This window comes from Emydura macquarii, unplaced genomic scaffold, assembly GCF_026122565.2.
Source record: "Emydura macquarii macquarii isolate MOO-44397 ecotype Brisbane River unplaced genomic scaffold, CSIRO-AGI_Emac_v2 contig_2676, whole genome shotgun sequence".
NCBI classification, from domain to species: domain Eukaryota; kingdom Metazoa; phylum Chordata; order Testudines; family Chelidae; genus Emydura; species Emydura macquarii.
Genome location: NW_027132813.1, coordinates 3,660,430 through 3,680,157, shown reverse-complemented (window position 1 = coordinate 3,680,157; position 19,728 = coordinate 3,660,430). Strand labels below are relative to the sequence as shown.

The following is a 19,728-nucleotide window of genomic DNA, read 5'->3' as shown; positions in this document are numbered from 1 at the left end:
ATCTCCTCCCCTTTAGACCATATGCTTAGAAAAAGATGGGACAGCCATGTGTATATCTAGCTAGCTAGATGCTTAGAGAGCTGGTGTAAAACACAAGCTGTGGCAGCAGCATCCCGTTCAATCTACCAAGCATGCTCTTATAATGGACAGATATGATTAAAAAAAAGCCAAAATGTAGACTGCAGGAGCATGAGAAAAGGTATCAGAGAACCTGCAAACCAACACCCCAGGAAGAATGCATTGGGGCTCTGCTCCACAATGCGCTTGATTCCCTCTCATTTTTGGGACTCACGTCAGCATATATTAACATTGTGACAACCCATCTGCTATGCTAATTACTTAGTGCCCCGTTTCGTTGCTGAGGGCTACGTTAACTTGCGGTTATTAGTCTGTTCATTTGATTTGTGATGATGATCCTTTTCACGTCTCCTGCCCATGCCCTTGTTTTATTCATTGCTGGAGTCTTGCAAATGCTTGGCACAGCTGCCTGTCAGGCTTCCAGATACTGATGACATCATGTCATTCAGACATTTGTTTGCTGCACAGGGTTTTATTACCACTGGGCAATGTAATTTGTAACCAGCTGCTCCTTTTCACAGTATGTGACCAGCAGGAACATATGTCTCCCTATGTGTTTACATACATGGAGCCAGATATGGCCTGGTTCTTGCTCGGGTTCAGAAAAGGAGAGCTCCAGGTCTGGTCTCCACTAGCTCTCCGTAGGCAGTAGTCATGGGGCAGGGAGTAGAGGATACAGGCTTGAAGGGTTATGGCCCTGTCTCACTGCATTGTGACCAGCAGAACTGGCTGACAATGGAGTTGATTGAATGTTACAAATTCATAAGGGATGGAGCTCAAGGAACACTCACACTGCACCTTAAGAGCATATGGGATCCTTAGGCTGAACTTTCTCTAATGTATACGTGTGCCTTACTGAAGCAATCTGACACACTAGATTTGTTCTCCCTACAGTATTTAGGCATAGCTCCCATTGCCCTCCACAGGAGATATGGATGGTAAGAGAGAAGAGACTAGGGGTGCAATCCTGATCCCACTGAAAACAATGGGAGTTTTACTATTTACTTCAATGGGGCCAGGATTTCACCCAAGATCATTAATCTATTGTATTTTTTTTTTACTAATTTTTATTTATATTTACTAATTTTATTGTAGTTTATTCATATAACGCCACTAATTTTTGACACCTCTTCTGCAATGAATCTGACATGTCTCTTGATTCACATGTTGTTTGCTTTAACACCCGAAAGGGTTTCACTTCGGAATGTGTTAAGAAAACCTATTCCACCATAAGCACCCCACTCAGCCCTACCCTGCCCTTATAGTCTGCTTGTATGGAATGAAAGTTCTGTGTGTGGTTTTTTTTCACCTTGGCTTTTAGTCTGTATTAACGCACTTGACCTTAAGTACTTTTGGTGAAATTAAATATGTTTCAGTCTCATTTTGGATTAAGCTACAGGGTGCAACAACAAAAGATTAATGGTTTTAGCTGGAGCATTGACAGGCAAAGAGAGGTCATTACTGCCCTCGGGTTCCAGCCAGAATTCCATTTCTTGAAGCTAGGGTACACTCCTTAGGCCTAGTGACAGGTTGACATATAATTTATTTTCTTGGCTGAAATAATAATTGAGATGGAAACCTAAGTGTATTGCACAGCAAATCTTTTGTTCCTTGCATTTTTCTTTAGTTAAAAGGCACAACTTGTTTTCTTGGGAACCTTAAGCCACTCCCTAGAAATAGAAACTGGTCTTGTAATAGTTGTGCTTTTTTTAGTAGGTAACTTGGCATTTCCTTTCTTTGCTGAGCTGAGCCCAGTTACTTTAACCCTTGTTGGGAAGGCTGTCTCCCAGAATGAGAAAACATTGTAGTGCATGCAAGTTCAGTTCTAAGGTCCATCCTGGTTGTCAATCTGTCTTACAGTGGCTCAAGAGCATCAGTACCAGCCTCAGAGCAGATTGTTAAGAAGCAGGGAACAAACCCCAAATTGATTGAGAGTTCTGTACCTAGATTTCACCATCCTATTATCTAGTGTAAATTCCTCAAGCACTGTAACAGCCTTAACATGGAATCATAGACAGTCCCCTTGGGTACTCCAGTCTGTCTTGCCACCCAAATAAGATTACTTTTTGTGATAGATGGTCCCGTACATCAAAGATCACAGCAATATTCAAGTTACTCCCAGTCCCAAAGGACCAGTCTCTTACCCCAGGTCAATTACACGTTAGATCTCACACCAAAGACTACTGCTTATAGCTAATCCTATAATAACCTATCCAAAGATTTATTAACTAGAAAAAGGAAATAAGAAAGTTATTTTCAAGGTTAAAGCAGGTGAATATATATACACACAAATGAGTTCCAGTCTTAAGTTTCAAAAAGTAATAGAAGCTTCTATAATAAGCCAGTTCTATATGTCCTTTAAGGCTAACCCAGGCTAAGCACTGAGGAATCCCTTGCTTATGCCTATGAATCTAGCTCTCCCCCTCCCCTGCCCCCGAGTCCAAGCAGCAAAGAGAAATAGTTCTACCTTGTGAGAGCTTTTCATTCCTCCCCAAATTCCGCTGTCAGAAGGAATTCAGTTGCACATCTCCTCTTCATGGGGAGGAGGGCAGCAATCAACTAAGGGTATGTCTACACTGTGGGCGCCACGTCGGGCTCCAGGGATTGATTCAGTGGGATCGATTGAGCAGACAGTGGACACCCACACACTCGACTCTGGAAGTGCTCTCTGGCCGACGCAGTAAATCCACCCCCCAAAAAAAGAGTAATTCTACGTTGACCAGAGGGCATTTCCTGTTGACACAGCTCAGGGAAGACGCCGCGGAAAGTGAAAGTTAGTGTCGACGGGAGATATGCAAGCTATGTACTGAAACTTGCGTATCTCCTGTCAATGACGCCAGCAGTGTAGACCAGGCCTAAGTTTTGTGGCCCCTAATGTTCCACAATAGTTCATCTAATGTTGATGGGCCTCCTTTGTTGGGCAAGAGTTAACACCTCCTATTGAAAACTAGTATTTCACACTCATTAATACTTCTCTCCTGTCTGGCGATTTACAGTTACAGAGCAAACAATTAAACATTATCTTATAGCATGGGATACAGATATTATAAGTGAGATGAATGCATGCAGCAACTTTTAGCCATTTCAGAAAGTCTAAACACGTTCTTATCATTCTAATACCCGTTTTAACAACACCAACACACAGCTGAGCCAGACTGGTTCTAGCAAAGTATTTGTCAGTGTTCAGTTGAGATCTAGGGGCCATGGCATGAGCTGGCATCTGGTCTGCCAGCATCACACTGGTCACTTCAGACACACACTGGCACTGTGGTGTAGAAAATATCCAGGAACTTGTGCCTCCAGTATGACCTAATGTATCTACTACCTCCTGACTTTCATCAAATGTTGAGAAAACTGCTGCAGAAGTGCAAATGTACTGTCCAGCAGCAGGGAACAGGTTAACAAAGTTAAGTAAGGAATAGGAATATCCTAAATTTCTTTCCATGCGTTTCAGACTCTATTCTATGGCAATATTTCCCCTCACATTTCCTTTAACCTCATCTAACTTATTACAGGACATCAAGTTTCAAACAGTTTTCCTTGTTTATATTCAGTAGTTGAATTTAGTGTATATTAAAGTTAATCTTCCCCACAGTTGTACCTCAATATTCCTTTTTGCTATTCTAGTTCCAGGCACCTCCACCTCTGTCATTGTACCTCAGTCCTGACTTACTGCACCTCTGCTAATCCAGTCCTCACCTCTGTTAGCAGAGACAGCCAGTTACATCAACTTTGAGTTCCTTTTAGGATGTAGTCAAACATCTACAGGGGACTAGAAATAGACAGCCAAACTAATTTTTATGTGTAATTTACAGTAAGGGGCTGATTCTGATCTTGCATTGCATAATTTGAAATTAACTCCATTAACATCACTGGAGTTACACTGGTGTGAGCAAAATCAGAACAAGGCCTAAGCTGGGATTTGGAATCCAGACCCCCAGAGAGGAAAGACTAGTGCACTACCCCATTGTACTACTTAGCACCTTTCAAGCCGTTCTTATTCCAATTAAGATGCATTTCTCTTTCATCCCTGCTCCATATGATCATTAACCCCTGATAACTTCTACTTTTAGGTGTTGCCAGTCCTTCTGAAGAGCTGCATGAATCTGATCCAGTGGAAGAGACGCTTCGAGCGCAAATTGAAGAAGAGAAAAAAAGGTGTTGTTTCTGTCTCATCCCACACTTCAAATATGACATCAAATTAAAATGACATCTGGATATGTGTAGCGTGTCTCAATAAGACTTCTGTGCTCACAGCTAACCTCAGCTTTGCTCTGACATTATTACAAAAATGCCATGTCTCTGGTTCACTACTAACTTTCAGTCTAAAATGTCAGCTAGTTTCCTGTAAGATATAATAGCACATCAGTGGGAAACCTGTAAGCCTGGCCTGGAAGTCTAAAAATAGTGCAGTGTGTTACTGTACTGAGATCAGAGTTAGCAACTTGTTCATGCTCTTTGGTCCTAATCTGGCAGTGCTACCAAGACAACGTACTTATCCATCTGTTATTTGCTCCAGTGGCTGTTTCAGGAGCAATAAATGATTTGCCAGGGTTGGTTTTTTTGTATCTGCTGCCCATAGAAGCCCTAACAAAATATGAGATGCTCCCTCATCCCTGGTTTTGAGAAATTGTTTTGAAGTTCAGGGTTTGTAACTGCCCTGGGTAGCATAAACTACATTAATGATCTGTCAGCATGTTTTCCCAGAGCCAAAGACAAAACTTCTTTGTTCTGAAAAAACTTTCTTCTTCTTTCTCACTGCAGTTATAAAACGATGTTCAATCGCTTGAAAGTGCTGAAGATAGAGATTGAACACTTGCAGCTTCTTATGGAAAAAGCCAAGGTGAAGCTGCAAAAAGACTTTGAAGTCTGGTGGTCAGAGGAGGCATTGAATCTGCAGGTATCAGAGTATCGCTTTCAATATTATGCAAATGCAAAATTAAATCTGCACTTGTTGCCTAAAGAAACTGTTGACTAGATAGGAAGGAGTCAATTAAGGCTGAAATTCTGGGCCTGATTTCCTCCCTCTCACTCTGGTGTAAATCAGAAATAGCTCTGCTGACACCAACAGAGTTACACTAGTGTAAAACTAGTGCCAGTCAAAAAACTATAAAGCCCTTTTCCCCCATTGTGTGCCAAGTTTGGCATGCTCTTAAACATCTTCCAAAGAAGTCATTTTCACATAAAAATTAACTCAGAAATAATACATGTTAATCATGTTTCAATTTCCTTTGACTTTTTTTCAAACATTTTACTTCAGAAATGCTAATCTGAGGAATTTCAAATTGAATTGAAAGATCTTGGTGACATCTATTGCACCCAACCTGTTCCGAGATGGTGAAAGACGTACTCAGGAAGTTGTTCACCAGTATACTGAGTACATTGGAGTGATCCATTGGATTCCAATGAATTTTAAAGAATGTAAAGTGACTGGAGACTTAGAGCCAGCTTATCTCTTACTGCTCATGGGTTTTGGAAGATGGCAGCCACCACGAGTAGTACATCCCAAAGGCCAACCTCCCCTGGTTCTGATGACTCCTGTAACCCCACAGAACTCCTAAGCTCCCCTATGGTTCACCTGTTCTCAGTTCAGAATGCCAGAGTAGCTCTTACCTCTCTAGTCAGCTTCCATAATTGATAGAGTAGCCAATTTTAGGAAATCCATAGAAGCAGAGGTCTATTTAATAACTATAGTTATAACAAACTAAATAGGTTTACTTTAACATAATATGTAAGAAGTTTGTCTCACAGTGATACAGGCTAAGATACAGGGCTTTGCAATCACAAGAGATATCACAAAGGCAAAAAACATCACAAGAGATATCATTCTCATGGCCTTGCTCATTGCACTTCTCTAAAAGTCTTTCCTTGCAGGATTTCACTAAGATATAGATGCTGGTGGCAATAACATTTTGGAAGGGAGCCTCATGTCTGCTAGTGAAGATCATCCCCAAACATTTGAGATCATGTCTGCATGGCATAAGTAACTTCATAGCACATCACAGCAATGATAACATGTGAGCCTATATTAAAAGGGATGTGGAGTCCAAGGAATCCGTATATTATGTGGCTATGTGGAAGACAAAGTTTATTCCTTGAGTAAAAAACTATTAGTAAATAAAATTTTAACATATTCAGCCAATGTTTCTTTTTGTTCCAAAAACCCATATTAATAACAAAACTGTAGTTTTATGAAAACATTACAAAGAAATTATTGAATATACTGCATAACTTGCATGAACTTGTTATCTTGATATGGCATCAGGCAATTTAACTAGCTTAATTGCAAGTTTTGGTGGCAAAATACATGTCAACTCAAGACATTTTAAGTGTGTGGGTGGCAGTGGGGAGGGGAATCAATAGCCCTGCTGTCTGCAAACACAGCCTTTCAGAGAGTTGTGATGTATAATCCTTGTACCTATTGGAGGATGTCTTCTGTGTCTGTCCACAGGAGAGGCCCAAGATCAGCCATTCACGATGCATCAATGGAAGATTTAGAAATCTGGACTAAATAATTTACTTTGATACCTTGAACCTTGACCTAGCTATAGATCTAAGTACTTTAAATAACTCAAGTCAGCCAACACCTGCTGATACATTTTAAAAACCTGAAACCTGAGCTCATAAATTCTTAACCCAATCCTAAACACTTTCTCGTAACGCCTACAGGAGTTCTTGTGCCAATGATAAGATCAGCAGGAGGATGCAGCTGAATTGGAAAGCATTGTGTGGATACTAGACCCTGGCTGTGATTCTCAAAAGCACTGAAGATTACCACTGCAGTCAAAAATAAAACTCCCATTGATTTCAATGGGAGCACAGTTAGGCATATGTTGAATGTTTTTAAAAATCCTACCTTGCATGTTTCTCTTTCTTTAGGACCAGCAAAAGAAACTACCAGTGAGCAATTCAGCAAGTGCTTTGAGGGCTTCCCCCCAGTCCCTTGAATCCCAGCAACATCTATATACTAACAGGTGGGCTGAATGTTTTTCTTGCCTTTATGCAGCCACCATTTTATGCAGCTGATAACAGCATTCATTGGAGCTTCTTTAGGTTACAAACATTTTCTATGGAAAATAGTTTAGTAAAAATTGTATCTCACCTGGTATTTATGTACTGTGCTGGAATGAACTGATGGATTGATGGACAAATAGATACAAAAATATTTTATCTTTCACTTATTATTTGCAAGAGTACTTAGGGTGATTTCTCTGCCACAAACAAATTGTACTCTTACATTAGACAGTTCCATTGTGCCTGGTTTAGCTGTTTACCATGGCCCTTGTCCTGGAATTTTAGGTGATTTTTATATATCCTAGGCCTATATCATTAAGCACTTTGAAGATAAGGACAAAGACCTTGAACTGATGTGATGTTCTGTGGGGAGTCAGTTCAGTTGTAATATTGTTTTCCCGTATCTAATTTAATCTTTGACATTACTCTTGCAGTGACCTTGAAGTCCACTGTTATCCTTCTTTACTCACAGTTTCATGGAGAGTTAATCTTATTTTATGTTAAGCTTTTTAAACCAGTTTCACACAGGTACATTTTCAGTGTATGCACACATAAATAGAACACAGCTCTTTTATTGTGAGGGGAAGCTGCAGATTTAACATCCCACTGTGCATGAAAAGGTATTTTTGCTCTTTTGAACCTGTTTAAGGCATTAACATTTTAGAGGGAAAAATTCCAGTTTCACACAGGTTAAGAATATAGAATAACAGAATGTTCATTGCCCGAGGATTCCCTGGAACACAATACACTCAGTAACTTTACTTATTAATTCACATCATTATGTTGGATGAGACCTTGGATATAACTTTCCCTCTCTGTTACATAGTACTGGTTCACGGATGGCCTTTTGTTACCCATTACACCCAGAAACTGGCAATATTTTCCTATAAATTCATACTACCATCATCGCCCATCAGGCAGACTAGTCACAATAGTGGAAACTGACATGAATTATATACCATGTAATGATGTATGTAGATCAGTATAAATACCATTTCCAAGGGGGAATTCAGTTAGAAGATGTGTTGGAAGGACATGAGATCTAAAACTTAATGGGCTACATGTCAGAAATGTAAGATTATCACTGACAGAATAAGCATGCAGTAAAACCATTCAGACTTGCTTCTTGAATAGAGGCAAATGCAGACCTCAGTATTCGAAGTAATGGAATGTCTGTCTTGGCATATTGCACAAACCAAGGATACAACTCAGGGATTTGGCTAAGGTAACCTTTCTCAAAATCTACATATTCATTCTAAGAAAACCCTTTGGTCATCTTACAAGTCTGTAATGCACAGTTTATGTTGATTGTTATGGTTCATGGTACACTTTACTCATTTTGCAAACATTTTAGACTAATAAAATACTTAATTTATGCAATGGCTGTTCTGGCAGTTGAGAATACCATAGATTAGAGGTATCAGAGATGATCAGGTTATGGAAAGAGAAGTGATATCCTCAAATAATACATGATGATGTATCAGGTCAGTTTATAACTTAAGTAAAAGAAGAGCTAGATAATCCTTGTTAGGCTTCAAAGGACAAAATCAACCAGTTTATGGCCAAATATGTATCTTCCTTTAAATAAAACCGTGTTTAAGCCCTTAGCAACCCAGCCAAAACTATTCCATGTTACTAAGGGCTCAATTCTGTGAAGTGCTGAGCAAGGCCACTTAGAACCTCACAGCATCAGGCCTTAAAGACCCAAAACCACAGGCTTGCTCTTGCTTCCACTAAAGTGAATAGCAATACTCCCATTGATTTCAGTGGCAGCAGGATTGGATTTAGTACTTGGGGTTTGTTTAATATATACACACACACGTCATCCTCAGTGGGATTTACCTTCCTATAGGAAAAGTGCTCTCTTACACAGGTGAACTAGTGTTGCCTTAATCATATTACCATCCCTGATGTATTTCAGAGAGCTGAAATTTATAACCTACATTTTCTAGAGGCTTAACCAGAAACATTCATTTCAAATCCAAACTTGCTTGCCTTGCCATTCTTGGGACAAGGCTTCATGCTAGGTAGTTTTGAATATTTTATTACCTTTTCTGATCATAAACAGTAATCTAAAATAACGAGTGTCATATGATGCTGTTAGAAGCAGCAAATCCAGTCCATTCGAAGGAAATTAATTTAGTCACAATGATGAAAAATTATGCAATAGGGAGAGAAAAGAGAAAGGTTGATCATCTCTACATTTCAGACTGAAAATGTTCCATGAATATCTCAACAAACCCAGAGTGAAAATATAGTGTGAAGGATGGAGCAATATGAAATACATAATAAAGTTGACTATTTTACTAAAAAATATAACTGATGAAATTTCCAAAGAGAATGCACCCACTTATCCACACTATCATCAGCATAAAGCTGTGACTTAATTGCAATTGTGTGTGTGTATATATATGTTTCTGTGGCATCCTGCAAACTCTATAAAACATGTTAAATTGTACAGTTCTGGATCAGCACTCCTTGGCTGCTCCACTCCAAAACACAAGGATAATATTCTATTCATGCTGGTGGCTGGCCATTCCCTGATCCCTCTCTCACACTGATTTTTATTTAAGAAGTTTATCAGATTCTTGTATTTTCAACTTTATTCCCTCAATGAATATTTAGATTAACTAGTGAAGGATGGAACTGTTCACGTATTGCATTCACATCGAGTCTAGAAAATTTTGCATACTTTATACAAATCTTCTCAGAAACTCTGGAGGGTTCCCGTCTCTCATTTCTATCTCCTCTTTTGTTTACAGTTCAATCAAATCTTTCTCTCTTAACCTTATCCAATCTCTTTCACTGCACCCAACTCCCTTTCTCCAACCCCAACAGACTCCCTGGAGATCAAAATCCTTCTCTTTGACCTCAATAGACACTTTAGCTCTCCAGCTCCCTCCCTGAGGCCCCCTACTCTCACTTTACATTCCACAGGAAATATTCTCAGGTCCTGCACATTCTCTGATGACTTCTTGCCAGCTGTTGTCTTCACATTTCTTTCCCTGGGTTGCAGGAGTCACTTGCTATATTAACATTGTGTGAAACTGGGGAAATATTTTCACAACATTTTTGTAGCATTTTACCCATTTTTCATGCCCTTGAAATGTCACGTTTTTCTGAACTTTTGTGGACATTGTAATGTGTCTGTGGAAGAACTCTGTGTAAGTTTGAAAGCTTGTCTCTGTCATCAACAGAAGTTGGTCCAGTAAAAGATGTTACCTCATCCACTTTGTCTCTGTGGAAAAAATCCTCAGTTAATGAAATTTCCTTGATTTTCACATTGGCAATCAGGCCCCTCAACAGTATTTCTGAGCCCCAGGGCAGAACAGTCAATGACTCTCCTAGAAAGGGATGGCTGAGGTCTGAGTGGGCTTCCGCCAGAAGTTTTTACTTATTTATTATGTGCCGTGCAGATTCCTGGGCGGCTGAGCAGGCGATATCTGCTACTCAGCTTCCCAGGTTCCTTGAACTCCCCAGGGAGATTACTGATGAACCTGTCACAGCCCAGGAACCTGCATGGTTCATAATAAATAAGCTCAGTTGGTTAGGAGAGTGTGAGCAGCGGGGGCCTAGAACGAGGACGGGGGTGTGGAGGGGAGGAGATACATATTTATCCTTCCATCCACCCAGGCTCTTTTAAATTGCCAGGCCCCTGGGTAATTGCCCCTCTTGTTCCCCCCCTGTCGACAGGCCTTTTGGCAATAATTTTGCTTGAAGTTCCATTTGAGATCTAAATGTTTGGCAGAAAAACACCCACAACACTAAAGCCACTTTTGATTTTATAACCAAATATAAAAATGTTCAAATTTCAAGCAGTTTGAATTATGCTGCAGATATTTTGCCCACTCTACATAGAATGCCTTGCTCCATCCAACTTCACAGAAGTCCTGAACTCACAAGACTTGAAATCAGGAGTTTGGCCTGTCAGTGCCACCCAAGCCCCTGTCAGAAAGGAGGAGGTTGATACTTTTCTAATAAAAAAACCCCTCAGATATGTTCAGAGTGAAAACTATAGGGAACAACTTTCAAAAGTACCTAACTGATATAGGAGCCTAAATTCCATTTTCAAAAGTGACTTAGGAATTTAGAAGCCTAATTCTACCTGAAAGTCCAGGGAATGACTCCTAATTGCCTAAGTCACATTTGAAAGTGGGACTTAACCTTCTAAGTCACTTAGATGTTTTTGAAAATTTTACTCAAGATGTGAAGTCCTGTATTCATCTGATAGTTCTGAAGAAAAGCAGAATTTCTTTGTGCGTAGTTATTGAATCACAGTAATAGTATGTCACACATTACCCATTCTCTTGAGGCCCTTGTAATACCCAGCCATAATACGGTGAGCTAAGCATGAAGTATTAAACATTAATTGAAAACCATGTTTTGTATTTAATTAATTTAAAGTAAGTGTCATTTCAGTGCAGTTAAGCAGAAACAAATGGTATAGGACTTCAGGAGTTAAAGAGAAATGTTCAACCCTGTAATCTATGAGCTGCTCATTTGAAAACAACTTACACTCTTGGGCACAGTATATTCTGCAAGACTGAAGCTGGCACGATGTAACACAGTAAAATATTTGTAATAAATTTCTTTCCTTTTTCAAATTCTCTGCCAGAAACATCAATTCATAAGCCAAAGTGAATGAACTACTGCAGGATTAAAAAAGCAGGAATACACCAATCCCACCCCCTAGCGGAAACCTACTGCTCCTGAATAATTCCATGTTGTAATTCTCTCTTAGTATTGGCATAAGAAATACTGCTGTAAAACCTAACCCCGTAAACACAGAAAAGAGCTGCTGGACAAGGGGAAGTTGAAATCCCATGACAGAAATTTGCCTTCCTACTTGAGAGATTCCTTGATAATGTCATTTCTCCAGGGGCAGAATGTGCTATACCTGTTTGCAATAAGTATAGCTATGATCAACAAGCTAGAACCATAGGTCCTCACTCAGTTTTTATTCAGTCCCCCTTTGATTTCAATCATAATTTTGCCTGAGTAAAGACTGAGTAGAAACTGAGATAGGGCCTCAGCATTTGGCTTAGTATTAATTTAGAGAGTAAAAAAGTTCACAAAACGTATTTCTAAAATACAACAAAATGCGCCATCATTAAATTAAAACTCCTGCATAGAAAGTGAAATGGTGCATTGTCTTCTGTAGGCAGATTCTTTACCACCTGATTTGTTACTCTAAACGTTAAGTCCTATGAGTGCCTTTTTGGGGCTACATTCCCTGTGCAAGTGCCATCATTACATAAACTGGATGGAAAATTCCTCTTCTTCCTGTAAGCAAGAGGTGGTTTTGTAGTTAAAACAAATACATTCTAAAAACCAGCTTCATTGTAGTCATTTCAGATGTATCCAGAAGTTTCCGCTACACAAATTCTTAATTACCCCTTCATTTTCCAACTCCAGTTTTTCAGGTACCAATACCAGTGGAGTCAACCCCAGTGAAGATCCTGGTAGGAAAAACAACTTGAGCAGGCTCAGCAATTCAGCTTCAGCTGCAAGGTAGGGAGCATGTCCATGCCATTCAGAGGTTAAGGTAGGCTGCATGTTGTCTCCAGTTCATTAGAATCCTGAATGTTCCAGAGGCATCCCTCCCTGTCTCTTAGCAACATACTGATGTCGCTAATTTTGAATCTGAATTCGTAATTAAAGGCTAGTCTCTCCCCTCACTTGCACCCATATTGACAGAGGGGGAGAGGTGGTTCCCCAACTTTCGTGCACTTCCTCTTTGGCTGGAGGCAGTTTTCTGCTGGTTCATATTGTGAAATCTATACCATCACAACATAAAAAGGCTCCTTCTGTATTCTTTTGTTTTTTAAATGGGGATCTTAGAATTTGTTGACAATTGCAGGATGCAGAGACCCTAAAATCAAGAGATCCACACTATTTTTCACTCCCATGATTTTCTCCTGGCACAGGTGCTAAAGCAGAATTTTTAGGTAGGATTTTGCTGTGTGTATTTCCTTAAGACATTCACAATCTCCCTTGTGAAAATTATCCCAGTAACAACCAGAAAACAGCAGCCCCTCTGTCTGTCAAGCTGGGCAATGAGAATTTGTATTGTTTTCTCACAGAAGGCATATATGTCTTATGCCTCAATGAATTTGTTAGCAGAGGCTACTGAGATTTTTTTAATCACTTTTTTTTAATGTTCATTTCCCCCCCTTTAAACTAGACATAACCATGCTGTGCTTCAAGTTTAACACTTAAGCTATTTCTTGCTGTAGCCATAGCTAAGAAGATGTGGTTAGAATTTAATTTTTATTTATTTTTTATTTGCAATAGGAAAAATAGCAGAAGGTATTTCCCTCAAATTTTCCAAAATAATCCATTTTTGGGACAGAAGCAAAGCATGGCAAATTTCTTCCCAAAAGATCAGTGTTTCAGAAATGTGTTTGTGTGTGTGAGACAGACAGAAAGAAAAACAGATTAAAATGGAAGTTAGGCAGCACCTGCTCTTATGTACTGTGCATTTTTCACTGTTAATACTGCTGCTAATCATTATTCAGCAGAAGGTACAAAAAAGTTAACTTTTATATGAATTACTTACTATACTGTACTGAATAATTTCTTGATCATGGCTGCTTGATGGCCTGCAGCTGAACCCATGAGATGCTGCACAACAGTAACTCCTGGTCATAAAGGAGGAGGTTGACTTTCATGTGACAAAGTATGTTGTAATCTACTTCTTTAACTAAAAATATATGACTCTCTCCTTAGGTCCTCAGTTTTTGCTCAGTCCTCAGAGCTTTTATAGAGATGTCTCCTCTAACAGCTACAAGAGAGATCAACCTAAGTTTGGAGTTTTAGAAAATCCGTGTTAATTAGATAAAAATAGACATTTTTTGGAGTTTATAACAATTTCTGTACAATTGCCATCTTGGTTCTGTGCCAGCAGATCACTGCTGACCAACTAAAAACTTAATTAGCAGCACATAGACGTGCATATCAGACATCTGTTCTATATAAGACAAGATTATATTCTGTCATAATAGTTACTTAGGTGCAGTAGAGACAACCAAAATTAGAAAAGAGGTTTTTTTAAAAAGTAGAATGTTTATATAATCATGATTCCTCTCCATATTCTCTATTGTGCTTTGATTATGACAGTTTCTATTTGGAAATTGTTAGTATTACTACTATTTATTATGGTACCAGTTCATTTATAGACTGATCTGAAGACATGGGGCCAAATCCTCAACTGTAAATTGACATCAGTGCAGCTATGCCATTTTATGCAAGCTGAGGATCTGACCCATGGTCTGTGTGTCAAAAAATGTATAATGTAAGGCTTTGGCTTAACTACATGGGCATAGGGACTCAATGCAGGATTGGGACTTAAATAGGCAAAAAGACATTTATCCCCTAGACTTGTCCTGGTTGCAGTGGCTGCTGGCAAATGCCATGAACATCTTATGATCCAGTCTAGTTCTACATGTATATCCATGCTGACATGCTATTCCAAGAACCACTCCATGGAATGCTCACTCAGCTTGCCTCTAAGAGGCAAAGATGTAACACATTTGTCCAATGCAAACAGCAGCGTTGTTTCTGCAGCAAAGAATCACATTGCATAGATACACACATCATTTCTTTAGTAACCTTGTTGCATTATTTAGTTCTGCTTGACAGTAACTTTCTGTGGGGTGACATTAAATTTTTTTAACTCTTTGTGTGTGAGGGGAGGGTGTGTAATAACTAAACAGGCTGCAGTTTGTTAGGGTTGTGGGAATAGAGGTGTATTTTTAAAGCGTATACAGATCAGAAAGTTAAAACGCTATGGCCTTGGTTCTGCTGTAACTTAGGCTGGCTTCTGCCAACCCAGCCTGAGGAGAAATCCCTTAAATCTATCTTTTTTTTCAAACAGAAAAAAAGGAGAAGGGAATAGAGAACATAGAATCAATCTGCTTACTCAGCTGAGTCCCTGAATATCCTTTCTTATTTCAGGACCTCACAGAGTTCAAGTTCATCTATCCCCCTCACTGGAGACAGCCAGACAGATGCTGACATTCTGGCTTTCATGAAAGCCAGACAGAATCTCATGCAGAAGAAAGGTAAACTCTGCTAAATGTACTAGGCCAAACTGAGCTCTCTGATACAGCAGTGTGAATCCAGAATATATCAAAGCTAATATAAATCCCCTATGGGTATTTGTCACTAAATCAGAGGGTAAGAATAGGCATAGATGGACAGTCAATTTCACTCTACAGAGTGAGTAAATAAAACTGCAGTAGGTAGAAGGCACTAAACACACAGCAGTGTCATCCAGAGGTGGCCTGGAAGTAATTCATCAAAATAAAGACATACGTTTCTTCTCTTTTTTTTTTTTTTTTTTTTTTTTTACAGCAGTTTTTAATGACAGTAACAAATTAGAGAGAAAATGACAGCAGCAGTGATTACTGAAGCAATAACTTTCCATCACCACTCAAGTGCTGATGACAGCATTACTCTGCAAGCTATCAGCACCTGGCAGATGGTGTTAGCGTTATCATAGAGTGGTGCTTTAATATCACTCTGCTTATCAGGAATAACTGTCAGGTAAACACACACAGGCTGCAAATCCAGCCACCTTACATCCATCCAAAGCAAACACTCAGCACACTCAGGCTTTGGGTTCCATTTTGTCTTAATTTAGTAAGGCGGTTGTCAAGTTTCTTCTGGAGATGTTATTAAGTTGAATTTGTAGGCAGCTCATCTAGGAGCCAGGCTGCAGAAAAAAGCAGCATTTAAAACAAACATCTAAGGCTTTTAGAAGGTCCAAGATTCATCCCATTTATAACATACAAAAAATGAACTTTGCATGACAAGGGCACAATTTGTCATGAAATCCTCTCTGAAATCACATCAAGAATGAATCTAGCAGCTGCCTTTCCTAACCTGCTTGTTATTTGTCTGTAGATCATCACGCAGCATCATATGTGGATCTCAAAGAAGGCTACGCATTAGCAAAGCTGATAAACTAAGTTTTAGGTCCACGTATGCCTGAAAGATACTCCTGCAGAATAGAGGATAGTCAACACATTTTAAATGGCTAAAGTTCAGTTATAAACAATTTGGAGACGAGTGTGGTACCACCTGCACAATGCTTATTAAAGTCAGTCTGGCAGCGCGGGGTAGGGTGACTCAGAATGTGTAGTGTGGCTTACAGGAGAAGCATGCAACCTAGTGAGCACTGCACATCATAGTATATACACTGGAGAGGTGGGGCCTGGCAAAGTCCAGCAGATTGTCCACCAGGTGCCATAGATGGGTCCCTCTCTGAGCTCTCCTTCAAATGCTAGGTGGAGGCTTCTGTTCACTTCTCACCCAGCACGCCTTTAGTATCCAGGAAAGGATTTGGCCCTAAATGTTTTCAGTTCTCCTCATCCCACAGATGCACACCCAGCTTTTTGAGAGCCCCTTGTCTTATGATCCTGCTGTCTCTGTTCTGTATTGCTTCTCCTGACCTTCACCAGCAGTGCTTCCCAATGCAAAGGAAGTCCTAATCACACCTACATTCAGGCTAAAGGCAGTAGACAATGGTAGTGACTGTTGCAGGGACTGTTTGTGGATTTAACAAATAGAAGATTTTGAGAGCAGCTGGGTCCAGGGCAAAGAAAAAGGAGAGGACCCAGAGCAAGGCTTGTTAGGTAAAGAAATCTCAGGTAAAGTTCAGAGGAAGCTGAGTAGACAGGAGGAGGAAGATGGATTTGCTTAAATCAGGTGTTTGGGGAAAAGGGACAATAATAATACCCAGCTCTGAAATCTCAAGCACATTACAAAGAAAATCAGTATCATTATTCCCCTTTTAGAAATGGGGAAACTGAGTCACAGGGTGGTGAAATGACTTGCCCAAGGTCACCCAGCAGGCTAAAAGCAGAACCAGAGATGGAATACAGTTGTCCTGAGTCCCTGCACAGTGCTCTATCCACTATACCATCCTGCCCACCCAATGAGTCCAAAGGTTTTTAGGCTTATCCATTCTGTAAACATTTGAGCTCTTTTCCATGGTGGTACTTTCTACAAGGCTGTTCCATTTTACTCATGGAGCTTGGTTTTCTTTATGGGAAATCCCTACAGGTGACTCCAGCAGAAAACACTGTCTGAGCCAAATCAAGGCCTAGATCAGGTCAACATACTTCCTGTCCCTTCCTTCAATGACCCTGACCCTTTGAAACTGTTCCATGATATCAGTAGCCTAGAAACACATCAAAAGCTCTACTTTGTATTAGCTGAATAGAGGATAAAATGTGTGCAGAGGCCAATGGTGTGGAAAATAAGTTTCATAAATAGAAAAAGCATCAGCGTGGGAATGCACAACATCCTTAATGAAAGTAATACAGTGGAAAATGGCCTCTTTGGGGGGTTCCAGGGGGAGATTAGCTAGGTTCTCACAGATCATTGCTATTACAAACAATGGCATTACATTAATTAAAGCAGGCACACATGCAGTACATTACACTCATTTGGATCTCTCTCTGTTCATCAAGCCGCCTTGGAGTAGCTTACTGGGGTTGCTAATACTATTGTTCTTGACACGTGGAGCTAGTAAAGTTACTTACAAAGGGCTGCTCTGTGAGTATAAACATTTGTTCCACCCTTCATTATTGCAGTAGAGACGTGAAAGCAGTTGGAGGCCAACAATATGCTGTCCTAAAACTCTTGGATTCAAACCTTTCCTTGCCCTGCATCTGTTTTTGTCTATGGAGTAGCCATTGATTTAAAATTGATGACAATGTCTTGAATTACGATCTGATTAACAATATCCTTATCTCCTTTCAGGCTTGGGAAACAAATGAATTTCTTGTTGCACTCCAATACTCTCTCTGTAAATGAAGAAAAATGGGCTATTAAAAAAATCTCTTCTCTTCCTCCACCTTGTCTCTTTAAGAACCAAGAACAACTGGCCACTATGAGTCTGCAGCTTGACTGAGAAAAAATTAATGACTTCTGCATATCAAACATATGCAATTGTATTTCCGGATGGACAGAGATCAAGCAAAACTGAAGCAACTAGACGGGAGAAAAAGCTTTTTTTGTATATTGGGAATTTGATGGTTATTTTGGAAACATCACAATTAGCTAGCACTTTTTTTTAATTAGTTAGCACTTTTCCATCACTACTGTAACTTGAACATTTCTTTGCTGCTGATACAATTTTTTCTCTTTTGATGATTGTACTTTGGAAACGTATGAATATAGTCACGTGAAATTCAGCAGTTTTGTCCACAGGTGTTTGTACAAAGTGTTGTTGGGTTTGGTACAGGAGGTTCTATGGTTGTGCTGTGCAAAAATAGTAAATATTTGGGTCATGAAATTTAGCAGTTTTATTCAGGACCATTCACGGATGCCAGCACATCATTTTTTTGTTTTGTTTTGTTTTTTTGTTGAGAAAGACAGTTTTCATACAAAATGCCTGAAATTTTGAGTCACATATTATAATATGAAAACTGATCTGCACTGAAGTGAAATTTCATAAATCAAAGTTTCCAGAAATTTTAGGTCTTTCACTTGGATACATTAAATTTAATGTAAAAATGTGTAGTCCCCAAAATGTCCAGATTTTAAAAAAGAAACAGTGACAGTTTGCAGGTATAACATGAAATCAAGGCAATTTTTACAGAACCCAAACAAAATATGAAAATGTAAATGTAAGATTTTAATGTTTTGTTGCAAATACTGTTCTTTGTAGAACACCACTTCACAACCCTGTGTCTCACTTTGAGTTTCAGATTCAAGCAAATCTAAAACACACATTTTTGTTAAATTTTCCAAAATGTACGTAGTTTCAGACCAAAACCACCATGGTTCATGCTGTTGATCAACTTGCAGTGATGAAATCTGGAAGCTCGTGGTAGTTCATGTACAAAATACAGATAACTTCATTGGCAGAAGCCATCTATTCCTTAGGGCATAAACTTCAGCTTGTTGGTACTAAGTTTTGCAGCAACTGAAAATTATGCAGCAGCATGCAATGAATTGGAATGTACGCAGAGCCACAGTTTTTCTTCAAATTAACAATTAAAATACGATCAATAATGTAATATATTATTAAATAAAGCAATGTATTTCCATGCATTTCAGTTTACTGCAAAAATCAGCATGGGTGCCACAGAAATCAGTATGTTTTACACAGAATTTAGCAAGCATCTGCTGAAGTGGGGGTTGGGTCTATGGTTATTTTGGGGCAAGTCATCATCATCTAGCAAGAGAGGTTTTGAGGGTTGGTCACTTATAGCAGAAGAGCTACAATTCTTCCTGCAGTGGAGAACCCCAAAAACTCTTTTTTCTGCAAGGATCCTTATCCCTCATCTTCCTGGGAGTGTTACTCTAAACACACAAACATACCCCATTCTGGCTGCTGGAAGTGGATGGGGTCTCTACCCCGTTATTGGTTCCTGGTGGGCTTGTAGAAGCACTGTAACAGCTGAATACAAAGAGGAGAGCCAGCATCTTGTTCGCCGTGGATCACAGTGTGGGAACACTATGTTAGAGAATGCATTCCACAAGCTGTTCCTCTGCAGGGCCTCTCGAGCAGAGTGTGTCAGTCCTGCTGAATTAAAGTTAATATGGCAACATTGAGTCCAGAGGGCCACCAAACTGAGGTCACTTAAAATAGCAAGGTCATTGGACGTGAACCTGAATGCC

The 19,728-nt window shown here is 39.6% G+C and overlaps 1 protein-coding gene across 2 annotated transcripts in view; it reads left to right on the top strand.

Moving 5' to 3' along the window:
• Window positions 1–19,273, top strand: part of KIF6 (kinesin family member 6) — a 272,771-nt gene extending 253,498 nt beyond the window's left edge. The window contains exons 17-22 of one of the 2 annotated variants that reach the window (XM_067564771.1): window positions 4,152–4,236; window positions 4,843–4,978; window positions 6,958–7,052; window positions 12,508–12,603; window positions 15,049–15,155; window positions 17,863–19,273. In XM_067564771.1, the coding sequence (XP_067420872.1) occupies window positions 4,152–4,236; window positions 4,843–4,978; window positions 6,958–7,052; window positions 12,508–12,603; window positions 15,049–15,155; window positions 17,863–17,879 (536 nt within the window). In that variant the 3' untranslated portion in view covers window positions 17,880–19,273. Of the gene's footprint in view, window positions 1–4,151; window positions 4,237–4,842; window positions 4,979–6,957; window positions 7,053–12,507; window positions 12,604–14,968; window positions 15,156–17,862 lie in introns of those variants that run through there. The other variant, XM_067564772.1, reaches the window with a different exon arrangement.
• Window positions 19,274–19,728: the final 455 nt, after the last annotated feature.